This window comes from Triticum urartu, chromosome 5A, assembly GCF_056163025.1.
Source record: "Triticum urartu cultivar PI428250 chromosome 5A, HENAU_Tu73, whole genome shotgun sequence".
In the NCBI taxonomy this organism is placed as follows: Eukaryota; Viridiplantae; Streptophyta; class Magnoliopsida; order Poales; family Poaceae; genus Triticum; species Triticum urartu.
The window spans coordinates 614,786,506-614,801,088 of record NC_141877.1 but is presented as its reverse complement, the minus strand read 5'-3'; the positions used below and the strand labels follow the sequence as shown (position 1 = coordinate 614,801,088).

At 49.5% G+C, this 14,583-nt stretch overlaps 1 protein-coding gene across 2 annotated transcripts; it reads left to right on the top strand.

Annotated features, from left to right (window-relative positions):
• The first annotated feature begins 5,017 nt into the window (after positions 1-5,017).
• On the top strand, positions 5,018-7,696 carry LOC147973376 (putative F-box protein At3g10240). Of its 2 annotated transcripts, XM_087522059.1 has the most exons (3): positions 5,018-5,198; positions 5,284-5,560; positions 6,117-7,696. In XM_087522059.1, exon 3 carries the CDS (start codon positions 6,131-6,133, stop codon positions 7,565-7,567), a length of 1,437 nt encoding a protein of 478 aa, XP_087378185.1. In that variant the 5' UTR covers positions 5,018-5,198; positions 5,284-5,560; positions 6,117-6,130; the 3' UTR covers positions 7,568-7,696. The 2 variants fall into 2 exon arrangements, with proteins under 2 accessions (XP_087378185.1, XP_087378184.1); XM_087522058.1 differs by having other exon boundaries at positions 5,284-7,696.
• Positions 7,697-14,583: the final 6,887 nt, after the last annotated feature.

Below are 14,583 nucleotides of genomic sequence, written 5' to 3'. Positions count from 1 at the left end.
CCGATGGTAGAGCTAAATCATGCTCATCGTGACCATGCGGCGCACTCGGCAGGGGCTCGAATCCGTCGAAGATCAAGTCTCCGCGGATATCGGCCGTGTAGTTTAAACTTCCAAACCTGACCTAGTGGCCAGGGGCGTAACTCTCGATCTGCTCCAGATGGCCAAGCGAGTTGGCCCGCAGTGCGAAGCCGCCGAATACAAAGATATGTCCGGGGAGAAAAGTCTCACCCTGGACTGCATCGCTATCGATGATCTAAGGAGCCATCAACCCTAACGGTGACGACACAGAGGAACTCTCAATGAAAGCACCAATGTCGGTGTCAAAACTGGCGGATCTCGGGTAGCGGGTCTCGAACTGTGCGTCTAAGGCGTATGGTAACATGAGGCAGGGGACACGATGTTTACCCTGGTTCGGGCCCTCTTGATGGAGGTAATACCCTACGTCCTGCTTGATTGTTCTTGATAATATGAGTAGTACAAGAGTTGATCTACCACGAGATCAGAGAGGCTAAACCCTAGAAGCTAGCCTATGGTATGATTGTTGTTGTTGGTCCTACGGACTAAACCCTCCGGTTTTATATAGACATCGGAGGGGGCTAGGGTTACACAGAGTCGGTTACATGGAAGGAGATCTACATATCCGTATTGCCAAGCTTGCCTTCCACGCCAAGGAGAGTCCCATCCGGACACGGGACGAAGTCTTCAATCTTGTATCTTCATAGTCCAACAGTCCGGCCAAAGGATATAATCCGGCTGTCCGGATACCCCCTAATCTAGGACTCCCTCAATGACAAATAGTTTCAATGTTCCCTCACCAACAAACGGGAGCTTATTTTTCCTAAGTAATTTTTCAACCAAAGAAAAAGAGCCATGGCCTAAACGATCATGCCATCGTGTGGATGAAAGCTTGATAGCACCACAAGCTTGTTTATTGAATCTTCTAAACTCCGGAATCAACGGGTAGAGCCCTCGAACACATCTACCTCGATAGAGAATTTTCCTCGTTGCCTGATCCTTGATCAAAAAGAAATAAGGATGAAACTCGAGAAAAACATGGTTGTCAATGGCAATTCTATGAACGGAGAGAAGATTTTTATGGGCACAAGGAACATGCAAGATTCTTTTGAGATGAATTTTACGACTAGGGGTATTAAAAATTGAATGGCCAATGTGATGTATGCCCATACCTTCACCACTGGTCGTGTGAATTTGATCCTTGCCACGATACTTCTCCTTCATGGTGACTTTCTCGAGCTCGTTGGTGATGTGGTTGGTGGCGCCGTTGTCAATGTACCAGTTTGTGTCAACTCCATAGGAGCCATCGGCCGCAGCGGCAACTTTCTCTTCATCTTGCGAGGAGTTACCATCATCTTCTTCGTAGGGGTACCAACAATCCTTTGCCGTATGTCCTGGCTTGCCACAAAGTTGGCAGTGGGGAAAATCCGGGCGGGATCTGTTGGAGCCACCACCACGACACCCTTTGGAGTTTCCCAAGCGGCGGCCGCCGCGCGAGTTGTTGGAGTAGCCACCACCGCCGGAGCTGAACCTCCCCTTGCCACGGGGAGATGAGCGTGAGTGAGAGCCACCACCGCGGCCTCTGAACGCAGAGTTGGCCTACGATTTGAAGCCACCACCGGAGCCTTGGTACTGCGCCATGCATTGATCAAAGTTACTGAGCATGGCAAAAAGTTCATCAAGAGTTACCGGGGTGACACGAGCATCCAGTGCGGAGACAAGGGGCTGGTAGTCTTGGTCCAGCCTGTGCATGATGTAGGACATGAGCTTGTCATCTTGGATGGGTTTGCCTGCCGCGGCGAGTTCATCTGCGAGACCTCTCATGGCGGCAAAGAAGGAGGCCACCGATTGATTTCTCTTCGCAGTTGAGTGACTGTGACGAGAACATGCTCGCTAGTGCCACCCAGAGCTCGCGCGCCGTGGTGATCGTGGTCACCGTGACGAGCACCTCCTTGGAGAGGTTTTGGAGCAGGTATCCGAGGTCCTGCTGGTCCTTCTTCACCCAAAGTGGATGAAGGGGATTCGGCTCAATGGTCTCCTTGCCAGCGGCGTCCTTGCCGGTGAGGTCCTTGAAGGAAATATGCCCTAGAGGCAATAATAAAGTTATTATTTATTTCCTTATATCATGATAAATGTTTATTATTCATGCTAGAATTGTATTAACCGGAAACATAATACATGTGTGAATACATAGACAAACAGATTGTCACTAGTATGCCTCTACTTGACTAGCTCATTGATCAAAGATGGTTATGTTTCCTAACCATAGACATGAGTTGTCATTTGATTAACGGGGTCACATCATTAGGAGAATGATGTGATTGACATGACCCATTCCGTTAGCTTAGCACCCGATTGTTTAGTATGTTGCTATTGATTTCTTCATAACGTATACATATTCCTATGACTATGAGATTATGCAACTCCCGTTTACCGGAGGAACACTTTGTGTGCTACCAAACGTCACAACGTAACTGGGTGATTATAAAGGTGCTCTACAGGTGTCTCCGAAGGTACTTGTTGGGTTGGCATATTTCGAGATTAGGATTTGTCACTCCGAATATCGGAGAGGTATCTCTGGGCCCTCTCGGTAATGCACATCACTTAAGCCTTGCAAGCATTGCTACTAATGAGTTAGTTGCGGGATGATGTATTACATAACGAGTAAAGAGACTTACCGGTAACAAGATTGAACTAGGTATTGAGATACCGACGATCGAATCTCGGGCAAGTAACATACCGATGACAAAGGGAACAACGCATGTTGTTATGCGGTCTGACGGATAAAGATCTTCGTAGAATATGTGGGAGCCAATATGAACATCCAGGTTCCGCTATTGGTTATTGATCGGAGACATGTCTCGGTCATGTCTACATAGTTCTTGAACCCGTAGGGTCCGCACGCTTAAAGTTTCGATGACGGTTATATTATGAGTTTATATGTTTTGATGTACCAAAGGTTGTTCGGAGTCCCGGATGTGATCCCAGACATGACGAGGAGTCTCAAAATGGTCGAGACATGAAGATTGATATATTGGAAGCCTATGTTTGGATATCGGAAGTGTTCCGGGTGAAATCGGGATTTTACCGAAGTACCGGGAGGTTACCGGAACCCCCGGGGACTTAATGGGCCTTAGTGGGCCTAGGTGGAAGAGAGGAGAGGCGGCTAGGGCTGGGCCGCGTGCCCCTTCCCCCCAGTCTAAATAGGACAAGGAGAGGGGGCGGCGCCCCCCTTCCTTCTTCTCCTCCACTCTCCCCCCCAAGTCCTAATCCAACTAGGAAAGGGGGAGGGGGGAGTCCTACTCCTGGTGGGAGTAGGACTCCTCCTGGCGCGCCTCCTCCCTGTCCGGCCGCACCCCCCTTGCTCCTTTATATACGGGGGCAGGGGGCACCCCATAGACACAACAATTGATCGTTTGATCTCTTAGCCGTGTGCGGTGCCCCCTCCACCATAGTCCACCTTGATATTACTGTAGCGGTGCTTAGGCGAAGCCCTGCGTCGGTAGAACATCAACATCGTCACCACGCCGTCGTGCTGACGAAACTCTCTCTCAACACTCGGCTGGATCGGAGTTCGAGGGACGTCATCGGGCTGAACGTGTGCTGAACTCGGAGGTGCCGTACGTTCGGTACTTGATCGGTCGGATCGTGAAGACGTATGACTATATCAACTGCGTTGTGCTAACGCTTTCGCTTTCGGTCTACGAGGGTACGTGGACAACACTCTCCCCTCTCGTTGCTATGCATCACCATGATCTTGCGTGTGCGTAGGAAATTTTTTGAAATTACTATGTTCCCCAACAGTCCTTGGCCGGCTCAGTCACCGTGCCGTCGACGTAGTGGAAGACGCCGGCGCCCCGCAACTGCGGCGTGATCTGGGTCCGCCACAGAACGTAGTTGGTGCGGGAGAGCTTCTCCGGGACTCCACCGCTGAGCGGCAACTGGAAGGAGGCGGAGGAGGAAGACATGGCTACACACTTGATGGAGATGGATTAGCTAGGGTTTTTGGTGGAAGAAGAAGGCTCTGTATACCATGTGCGACTTGCGGTAAGCGTCTTAGCCTTCATGGCCGACGTTTTGCGTGTTAAATAGAAGGGTTGTGAGCCCAAGTACGCGTACAGGTTGTTGAGATAGATACATCTTGCAAAGGAATAAAACTAGGGATAAGAGGAGATAAAGATATAAAAGACTTTAGCTAACTAACTACTCCTCCGGCGGTGTTGATCTCCCTTCCTGTATACGCCTTGTACATGTCTATACACACGCAACCAGATCATCATGTTTGACACCCTTGTCATATAGTATGAATCACATAGTTTCATGGTAGTGAACTTGCAATTCCACACTTCCTTAAATCAATGATTTTGTAGAAATTTATAGTTGCCTATTCAATACCCCTCTTGATATCTTTGAGACCTCGATCCTTTCAGTTGGTCGGACATGCGTTAAGCGGGTTTTTTGCGCATAGGTTGTTTACTGCATAAACATTAACGAGATTTTGTAAATGACTCCAGACTTCTGTCACGAAGGGATTGCAATTATGTTACAAATGTTTTCTTCGTTATTGTATGTGTTGTGCTTGTATATTCTTACATTGATTTTTTATGTTGCCCGTGTTCATGCTATTTTGACCCTTTTTAATGTCCTATATTTTTTGTGGGCATGTTTTAAATGTTGCAATTCTATGAATAAATTTTTATGGGTTCATGGGGGGAAATATTCTAACTATTTCATATTTGGGTGTTTAGTGTTACAACGTAGGGATCCAAAACTTACCATTTAAGTACAATGGATGGCTGGAGAGATAGCCAACGGAGAAAATATCACCCTAGCGACTCCCAATGTTGTTTTCAAGTGAGATTATTATTATTTTTTCTAAAGGAAAATAATTTTGTTCGGCGGGGTGACAAAAGCGCTGGCGTCAGCCACCTCACATGCAAAACATGTGTCGATGTGGTCCCGCGTGCTTTCCCTTATCCCTTTATCTCTAGAAGGGCCTCGAGCACTCGCTTTACTTCTTCCCTTGATTTAGATTCAACACATCCTCACCTATCCCCCTTCTCTCTAGGCACTACGTTGCGCCCACCTCCAAATCCTGCGTTGCTGCCTCACCTCCGCAGCCTTGTTTCCGCTTGCCGCCTGGCCGACCGTACTCGCCGACGACCCGAAGCAACCATTACGCGGTGAGCTCCCGTTCCTCTTCCTCTCCTTGGTGTCTATGCCACATATTTGTCCCCGTGTGTTGTTTCTAATCTGAGCTCGTCGCAGATGCAACCTAGATCTCAACGCCATCCGTTTCGCCAGTTGGTGTGCCATCCTGTAAATTGACGGATTTCCCTCATCCTGTCGTCTTCGTGATGCCAAAGGAAGTCGTGGTTAGGAGCATATACATGATCTGATGTCTGATGAGTTCGTTTCTGTTGGTCAGTCGCACTAAAGATGGATACAATGATATTCTTGACTTTCCCTGTCTTATCTCACAAGTTAGCACCTATCTCAGCTTCTGACGGCGTCTGATAGATCGTTGGGATTATAGATCCTGAAGGTACTTTCTTTTCCCTTTTTATCAAATCACATTGTTTTTCAAGGTGCATTATAGCAACATGTGTATTATGTTGTCACCATTGCCAACTAGTTGTGAAATGGATGGCGATGTAATCATTGAAAAAACTTATAGTGATTTCATTTTATCTTGCACACAACTACTAGATAGCAGTTTCCCTGTGTCAACCAAACGATGAATCCCTGTGACCCACTCATCATAGGCCATAAGCCCATACCAAATCTGTTCTTTCATAGTGAATCCCTGTGACCCACTCAGTGTAGGCCATAAGCCCATACCAAATATGTTCTTTCATATACACAACCGTGTCATTGTCATAAGGCATGAACATGATAAAAAATGTTTCAAGGCCCACTTATTTACTAATTTAAGCATTGAACCGGACCAACAGAAAAATGTGCATTCATTGTTTTTTGGAGGGTGAAACTTCGCTTGAGTTTTAATTTTTGGGTTCAGATGGCGTTTACACACATACTTTATTGTTCCCCAGTTTTATATCATCTATTATTTTCTTTTCTTTTGGTGCAAATAAGTTCAGATCATAGATTGGGGATGTCCACATGTGTACTACCTAATGAGCTAGTGGTGGACATCCTGTCTCGACTGCCGCTGAAGTCCCTGTGCCGCTTCAAATGTGTCTGCAAGTCTTGGCTTGCCTTCTCATCTCATCCATACTACCGACAAAAGTTCCCAAGAACTCCCACTGGTCTCTTGTACCAGAAATTTGAGCGTGGCAGACTTGCCTCCTCTCTTGGTAGTGGCATCCATCTCGCCAGACTGCCCTCAAGTGACAAGGAAATTGACACAACACTTAGCTTTGTGCCATGTTATAAGTACCCAATACTGCTTCGGGGTTGCTGCAATGGCCTACTTCTTTGTTATCAGAAAAATAGAATTGAAGAAATTTCCAACGCTATTGTGTGCAATCCAGCAACTCAAGAGTGGATGGCACTTCCAGATACTGAACCTGGACCATCGGTCTTTTCAGCTAATCTCAAGTTGTGTTTTGATCCATTATGGTCTCAACACTTCTGTGTCTTCAAATTTCAGTCGAGCGCGGTCCTGGACCCTCATATAATTGGAACCTCCACTGAAGTTAAGGTATTTTTCTCTGAGGATTCCACGTGGTCTAGTTGTCTTTGGTGGTCTAGTTGTCTTTGGGAATATGGAGATGGATTTGAAGGTGATCCGCTCTTTGTAAATGGGGTGTTGTACATGAAACACCTATTGGCTCATAAAATTCTGGCGCTTGACGCACCTGATAGAAGTACGAAGTGGCTCGATCATAGGATCATTCAGCTGCCAGGATATCCGAATAGGTCCAAAATGACTTTCTGTTCTAATGGATGTATTGGCCAGTCTTCGGGTGTCTTATGCTACGCGAAACAAGAATTTGATGGCTGCGCAATACGGATTTGGAGTTTGGAAGTCCCTGATGGGTGGGCGGTGAGGCATCGTGTAAGTATGGTTGATATATTTGGCAGAGACATTTTTCTCCGCACTGACCGTGAAGGATACTGGGTTTTCGAATATAAAATCATGGCCGTTGACCTAGAGAGGGAGCTGGTTATCCTTGAGGACAAAATTGATGATAAGATCATCTCAGCTAGCATCAGTACTGGTAAACGCTCACAGTCCCAAAAGATTCCAAGAAGCTTCACCCGAAAATATCGCAGCCTATTCTATGTGCCATACTATGGCAAAGTTCCAGCTTTAGCAGTTAAGGGTCAGAGGATGAATCATTCTATGTTTTACAATTTATGGCATCAGTTCTTTACTTTCCTTTTTAAGTTGGGATTAAGCTACTGTTATGTGATGTACTATACTGGATTGTTGTCTTTTCGTGCCACTCGTGTGAACATTGTAGAACTCGCCTTTTCAGCCTGTCAACTCTTGTCGAAGTTATGCTCGCTTAATTTGGAAAACTGTAGATTAAGTAGAACCACTGAAAAAATAGCGCGCTACAGCGTAGCTAATAGCATGCTATAGCGTGTTGAGAATTGTCTTGCTAAATAAATTAGTGTACAACGACTACTCGCTAATAGCATATTTTAAGGCCAACGCTATTTTGCTGTAGCGCACTATTTTTTCCTTGAGTAGAACATGATGGATACTCTGGGCATGCACCTGTGTGTGGAACTACTTGGTCAGTTCATCCTCCTGATGCATGCAGATATTCAGAAATGATGGTGTGAAACTGTGACTGCTTCAATGCTGCCCACTGCACTACATAACACTTGCGGATTTGTGAGGGGGCATTTCAGTGGGAAGAAGTAGTAACACTGTGGCGGTTTCAGTTCTGCTTGTCGCTCAGAAGTTCTTTTTTTAGATAAAAGGCTTATAGAATGATAAAGTATACAAACTGCTTAGAAGAAGAGATCCGCCTGCAGCAGCATTGACAGCATGGGTGATGCCCATGGGTGTTCAAGTTCATCCTCCTGATCCTGAACTTGTCATGCTCGAGACGGTATATAATTGAACGGAACGCCGAAAAGTTCTAAGACAAATGACAGTATCGATTCTCAAGATAGGAAAAACAGAGACTGATTCATGGCCTTGCACACCACAGTGATGCCATGGACAAATAAACACTGTAAACCAGTCTTAATCACATTCGAAATCCAAAGCCTATTTTTCTACATCATTCTAAACTTCCAAGGTCTTTTCTTTTATTGAAATTTCAAAGTGTGTTAAATAATGTTGAAAAATGGACTTCTTCCGTGGGAAAAAAAAGCACGCTCATTTTTCTTCTGTTCCAGGCACGCTCCAATAACAAGGCCCAACCCAGTACGAGCCTCTCGATAGATGATATAAGCCCATAACCCCTATGAGCCTCAGTCCAAAACCGCTGCCGTCTCCGGCGCGGCCGCTGCTTTCCGCCGTCTTGTCGACCCAAGACCGGAAGCAACCAGCAAGGCAGCAAGCACCAAGCGGAGAGTCCTCAGGCGGCCTCGGCGCTTCTTTTTCCCCTCGGGTGCTGTTTCTAATGTGATCTTCTTGATTTGGCATTGACGCGTCAGCAGTTGGCTCAATCGCTGAATGCCGCTAACAAGTCATTAGGATCCTGCGCCCAGAAGATATCGGAACCTGACTGTGGTAAGTATGCAATTTTTGTGATTTTTTTGGCACGCATGCTAGTGATTGCCCTATTTTCTTTTCTTTTCTACAAAATTGTTTAGGAATGAAAAAGAATCTTCAGACCACGGGGACTGATTTTTTTCGGCCCCTCTCCCCGGGTCGCCCTCCTCTGGCGGCATGGGGGAACCCCAGCCGCCACCGTTTACAGCCCCCGCCGCCGGCCTCCCCCGCATCGCCGCCGCCGGAGGGTCGGCCGGCGAAGCCGCGCCGGACCCCAGGGCGGATCTCGATCCCGCTCGCCTCCAACGCCCCCACCCCGCACCCCGCGCCCCGATCTCGCAGTGGCGGCGCCTGTGCAGGCGGCCCCCTCGTTCCCGGCGTCCCTCCCTCCACCCGTGCTCGGTGACGGCTCCTGCGGAGGCAGCGATGCGTCCGTGGTTGTGGCTGGCTCGGGGCCCCTCGCGGCGGGTCCTTGCTGGCGCTGCTCCGGCCCCCGCGGCTGCAGGCCGCGTCTCTCCGGTGTCCTTCGCTGCCGGTGTCCTCCACCGGGCAGCTCCGGCACCGGTGACCAGGTAGCCGCGCCCCTTCTGGCTTCCCTGGCTCACTGATGTCCCGACGGTTACGGCCACGACAGCCCGAATTTGTGTCTCTCCAGTCCTTGCTTGTCGGCGTTGCTGGACGCCGTTGCGCCAAGACCCCTGTGTGGTTCACCTCGTCGCCCACACTACCATGTATGCCTCAAAGCCCCCTCTTTTGCCAGATCCAAGCCCATGGTTCGGAGGCGGTGCCACCTCCGGCGGCGGGTGCAGCTCGGCCAACCCCCTGACTTGGCGGTTCCGACCAGCTTTGCCCCCCCACCTGCGATCCCTGATTCGGCGGCTATGGGATTGCTCAGCTTTAGGCCAGGGAGAGATCCCCGTTTGGTTCGCCGGTGCTGGCAGTGACGGCGCCCGCGGGTGTCGTTTTCCTTCTTGGAGCCCCTGCCAAGGCCTTTAGCTGCGCCCCTCTTCGAGCTCAGGGGAAACCCTAGGCCTGGGTCACCCGGACCAAATAGTGATGGAATCTTGGCGTCGTCTTCCTTCTTGAAGGCACTATCTTGCTTGCTCGTGGTGTCCTCGATTTTTGGCTCGCATTTGGCATCGTCGTTCTTGGCTCGGGTTTGGTAGGTTTAGCTATGATGTCCCCTTTGTTTGGGCCGAGCATCCCTTGTCTCTCTGCTCCAGGCACCATGTTCACGCCTGTCTGCGTTCGTGTCATGTGTTGTAACTCTGTACTCATTCTTCTCCTTCTGTCAATGAAATCATACGCAAGCTTTGCGTATTCACGAAAAAACAAAATTGTTTAGGAATGCTTCCTCAAAGGAGTATTTAACAAAAAAGTACCACAATTCATGAAAACGTGTCCAGAAACTACCACTTTACAAATTTGTGCCGAAAACTACCACCTTTTCTCTAATCTTTGACTAAAAACTACCATGTCGCGTAAGTGCCCGATTCGCCTCTTCTAAACGCCTTTCTGACAAGATGGGCCCACAAGTCAGGTTGACCCTCTTCTTCCTCCTCTCTCTCCCTCTCTTTGGCATTTCTACAAACACCTTATGTGCACCAACAAGCCACCTCCGCCGCCAACCACTGCCGGCGCTCACTCACGCACGAAAGTGCACACGCTCGCGGCGGCGGCGGCTGTGCGTAGCTCACCTGGAGCATGGACGCCAACGCCTCTGCTCACGCCCACACGCGGACGGCGCGGCTTCTCTTGCTCGTTCCCATCCCCGCTGCTGCTCGCGCATGGCGTCACAGCACGCACCCATGCGCGGTCGGCGCGGCTGCTGCTGCTGCTCATTCCCATCCCCGCTGCTGCTTGCGGCCCGAGCTGGTGCTCTCGCCCATGCACGGCCGGCGCGGCTGCTTCTTGTGCCCGTCGCGGCCGGCGCCACTGCTTCCCGTGCACACCCCGGCCTCCACCACTGAGAGCTCCGAGCTGACCAGTAGCATGCCCGCATGGCTGGGGCCTCCACCGCTCTGAGATGACCCGACGGCCTTGGCCCGCATGCCGGCGCGCTCGTGCTTCACCGGCTCAGACATCAGTTAACGGCGGCGGCGACGGGGGGAGTGGATAGGCCGGCTCGGCAGTGGAATAACGATGACAACACTTACATGCGGGCCAAGCCTGTCATAAGTGCGTTTAAAATGGACGAATGGGTCGATTTCGCGACATGGTAGTTTTTAGTCAAAGATTAGAGAAAAAGTGGTAGTTTTCAGCACAAATTTGTAAAGTGGTAGTTTCTGGGCATGTTTCCATGAATTGCGGTAGTTTTTTGTTAAATACTCTCCTCAAAGTTACCCCATCCTATCGAAATTTTCCAATATGAACTTTGGAACTTACTCCCTCCGTCCCATAATATAAGATGTTTTTTGCCACTACACTAGTATTAAGAAACGTCTTACATTATGGGACGGAGGGAGTAGATTTTATTTTTCTTGGTCTTCAGGATTGTTGTTTTACAGCGTTTTGTATGTAATTACAGCCTTTGGATCTTAGATTTCTTCCTGGTCTTCAGGATTGTTGTCAAAATTTCCAATATGTGAACTTTGGAACTTAGATTTCCTCCTGATCTTCAGGATTGTTGTACTAATAACTGAAAATCATATTTTAGTTTTGATTGTAAATGTCAAGATCAAATCCCCTTGTTGCAGACAAACAACCAATGGTTGGGGCTAGTTCTACACCATTGGGGAAAAAGGAGGACATGGTCATAGCTTATCATGGAGATGATTATGATGAAGGTTGGTAGAACCAGGGGTCCTACCGGATTTGCTCCGGAGGTTGTAGGGGAAGGATGGAGTGGGACGGGGCAATGATCGGGCGCATCAGTGGCTGGGCGCCGTCGTGTCGGAGGGAGATGGCGGCGGCTAGGGTTAGAGGCAGCTAGGGTTCCGGCTCCTTTGGGAGCCGGGCAATAGGGATAATAATATTCTTATTGCTTAATTCCAAAAAGAGTCTTACAACCTATATTTATAACCTAGATAACTTGCATAAGAATTAACCTAAGATAACTTGCATAAGAATTAACCTAAGATAACTTGTGGGCTAAGATTGCCCGGTGGGCCTAGCTAAACCGGCCATAACACTTCTCCCTGCCTGCACAAACAGCTCGTCCTCGAGCTGTAAGGTGGGGAAGCATTTGCGGAACTCCTCGGGGCGATCAACCAGCGTCAAACACCTTCTCGACAGCTAGGGCGGCCAGGTCAGTGGCGACGGCGTCCTCCGGAATGTAGTCTGCGACCTCCAGGTAGAAGAGTCGCAGGCAGGCATGGTCGGGCGTGTAGGGCTCGTCGCAGTTGAAGCACAACCCTTGACGGCGACGCTCGAGTAGCTCAGCTGAGGTGAGTCGGCGGAACGGGCGCGTCGCGGTCACGGCGAGGGGTGACGTAGAAGCCTGCGCAGGCCGACCCTATGCGGAATATGGCCCGGGTAGCGACCTACGGTCCGGGATGGTGATTCCTGCTGGATGGCCACCGCGCGGCGCTCGAACGCGCGGGCGTAGTACATGGCTGACTAGAGATCCTGGGGTCCCCGAAGCTCCACGTCCACGCGGATGTGATCCGGAAGTCCACCGACAAAGAGGTCAGCCCGCTGTTGCGCCGTCATGCCCGCGACATGGCATGCCAGGGCCTGGAAACGGTCGGCGAAGTCCTGCACCGTGGAGGTGAAGGGAAGGCGGCTGAGCTCCGCCAGGAGGCTCCCGCGAACCGGAGGCCCAAAGCGAAGGAGGCAGAGCTCGTGGAAGTGCTCCCAAGGGGGCATGCTGCCCTCATCCTGCTCGAGGGCGTATGAAAGAATATGCGGTGCCCCCATGTTTGGTTTTGGTTATTGATGACAATCTCTATGGACTAATGGTTGCCTTGAGTTATATTTGAAGGTTTTGTCCATAGGCTTTTCTTGGAGTACATGTGTTGGTTTCAAGGAGAGTTTGTGTCGACCAAGGTGTTATTCAAGGAATTATCCAAAGATTGGTCATGTGAGAGTTGAGCTTATTGCAAGCATGTCTTGAAGAAGAAGATTGTGTGATCATTCATGTCTACCTTCAAGACATCATTCAAATGAAGAGAATTGGAAAGATTCAATGTTGATCAAGACTAAGTCAAGAGTGAATCAAGTTGATCAACTCACAAAGCGTAGAAGAAGTACCGAGAGGGATCAAGTGATCCCATGGTATGGTAAGCATTGTCCATTATGCTTTGTGTACTAACCCATGGTCTTCGTGAGAGTTCTTTATGGGGTTAGGTTGCGGTGTGCAAGTTCAAGTGGAGCATCACGAAGAGATCAAATGCTTGAAGCTTGCCGTCCTTTGTGGTGACAATGGACTTGTGAAGATGTGCGGAAGAGTGGCTCACCCATAGTGGAGTATGGGGGAGCAATCAACTAGTCTTCATCAAGTCAACCCAATCAAGAAAGGTGGTCCAACTTGAGGGAGTCAAGATCGTCTTCATCTAGCTCAAGTGGACCATGTGCAAGGCAAAGGTTTGCCCTTGATAGGTTTTCTATTTTACCGGTCTCATGATGGTAGTTGGGAGACCGGGTTATAGGATCGATTGCCGTACAATCAAGGGGGGGCTCTCGATGAGTAGCTTGATCGTATCGTTCGTAGAGAGCTCAAACCATTGCATCCTTGAATCTTCTTTCTTGGTTCTTGTTTGGTTCTCTTTGAGAGTCTTAGAGCTTATGGTCATCTTGATGACAAGCTCGAGTTCATCGAAAACGGAGTTCACATGCTTCTTCTATGATGTTTTCGATGTTGGAGGTTTTGCCGGTTCTTCTCGGTTGGAGGTTTCACTCCTCTATTTGTTGGCATACCTCCCCTGCCTCTTCTTACTATATCCAGTCGCTGTTTTGATGCTACTCGTCGTCTTGTTTCCAACAAGCTTGAGTTTGCTCAATTCGGAGCTCATATGCAGAAGTTATGGCAGTTCTGGTTTTCTTGAGAGTGGTTTTTGTCTGGTCCCAGCGGTAGTACCGCGTGTCCCAGCGGTAGTACCGCTTGGAGCTCTCAGTCGTTGTACCGCTGCTTCCGGGCGGTGGTACCGCCAACTTGCTCAGCAAAGACTTGGGCGGTTGTTCCGGCCAGGCACCGCCCAAGTACCGGTCAGGCCTCTGTTTTGATGCGGTACTCGGGCGATGGTGGCCCGGTTGGTCCAGTCGTACCGGTACCACCGGTGTCCGGAGCGGTTCTACCGCTCAGGACTTAGCCGCCCGAGTGCTCAAGGCCATGCGGTTGCACCGGCCCGGTACCGCTCGACTACCGCACTCAGGGGTGACTTCCTTCTGTTCCTATGCGGTGGTTGAGCGGTGGCTGGGCGGTTGGTCCGGTTGTTCTTCTCAACCGGTGCTACCGCCTGGTCGCCCGGTTGTACCGCTTGGTAGGGTTCTGCACGTATACTGTGAGTCCCGGTTGTACCGGGACCAGGAGCGGTAGTACCGCTCGTGTGCGGGCTGAGCACATAACGGTTGGATTTTCCCCCTCCTATAAAAGGGGGTCTTCTTCCCCATTGACCCTAACCTTTTGAGCTCGTGTTCTTCCCCCATTGTTGACCTTCTTTGAGCTTGCTAACTCTCAATCCCTCCATGGATTCTTGCTAGTTTTTGAGGGAAAAGAGAGAGGAGATCTAGATCCACATTTCCACCAATCACTTTCTCCTCTATGTGAGGGGAACCCCTTGGATCTAGATCTTGGAGTTCTTGGTGTTCTCCTTCTTGTTCTTCCTCTTATTTTCCTCCCTAGCATTAGTTGCTCCGGTGGGATTTGAGAAAGAAGGACTTGGGCACTCCGTGTGCCCTTGCCATTGCATTTGGTGCATCGGTTTGAGTTCTCCACGGTGATACGTAGAAGTGAAGTTTGAGAAGCTTATTACTCTTGGGTGTTTGGG

Coding starts and splice junctions, on each gene's coding strand:
- LOC147973376 (XM_087522058.1), top strand. CDS start 6,035: ATGGCGTTTACACACATACTTTATTGTTCCCCAGTTTTATATCATCTA.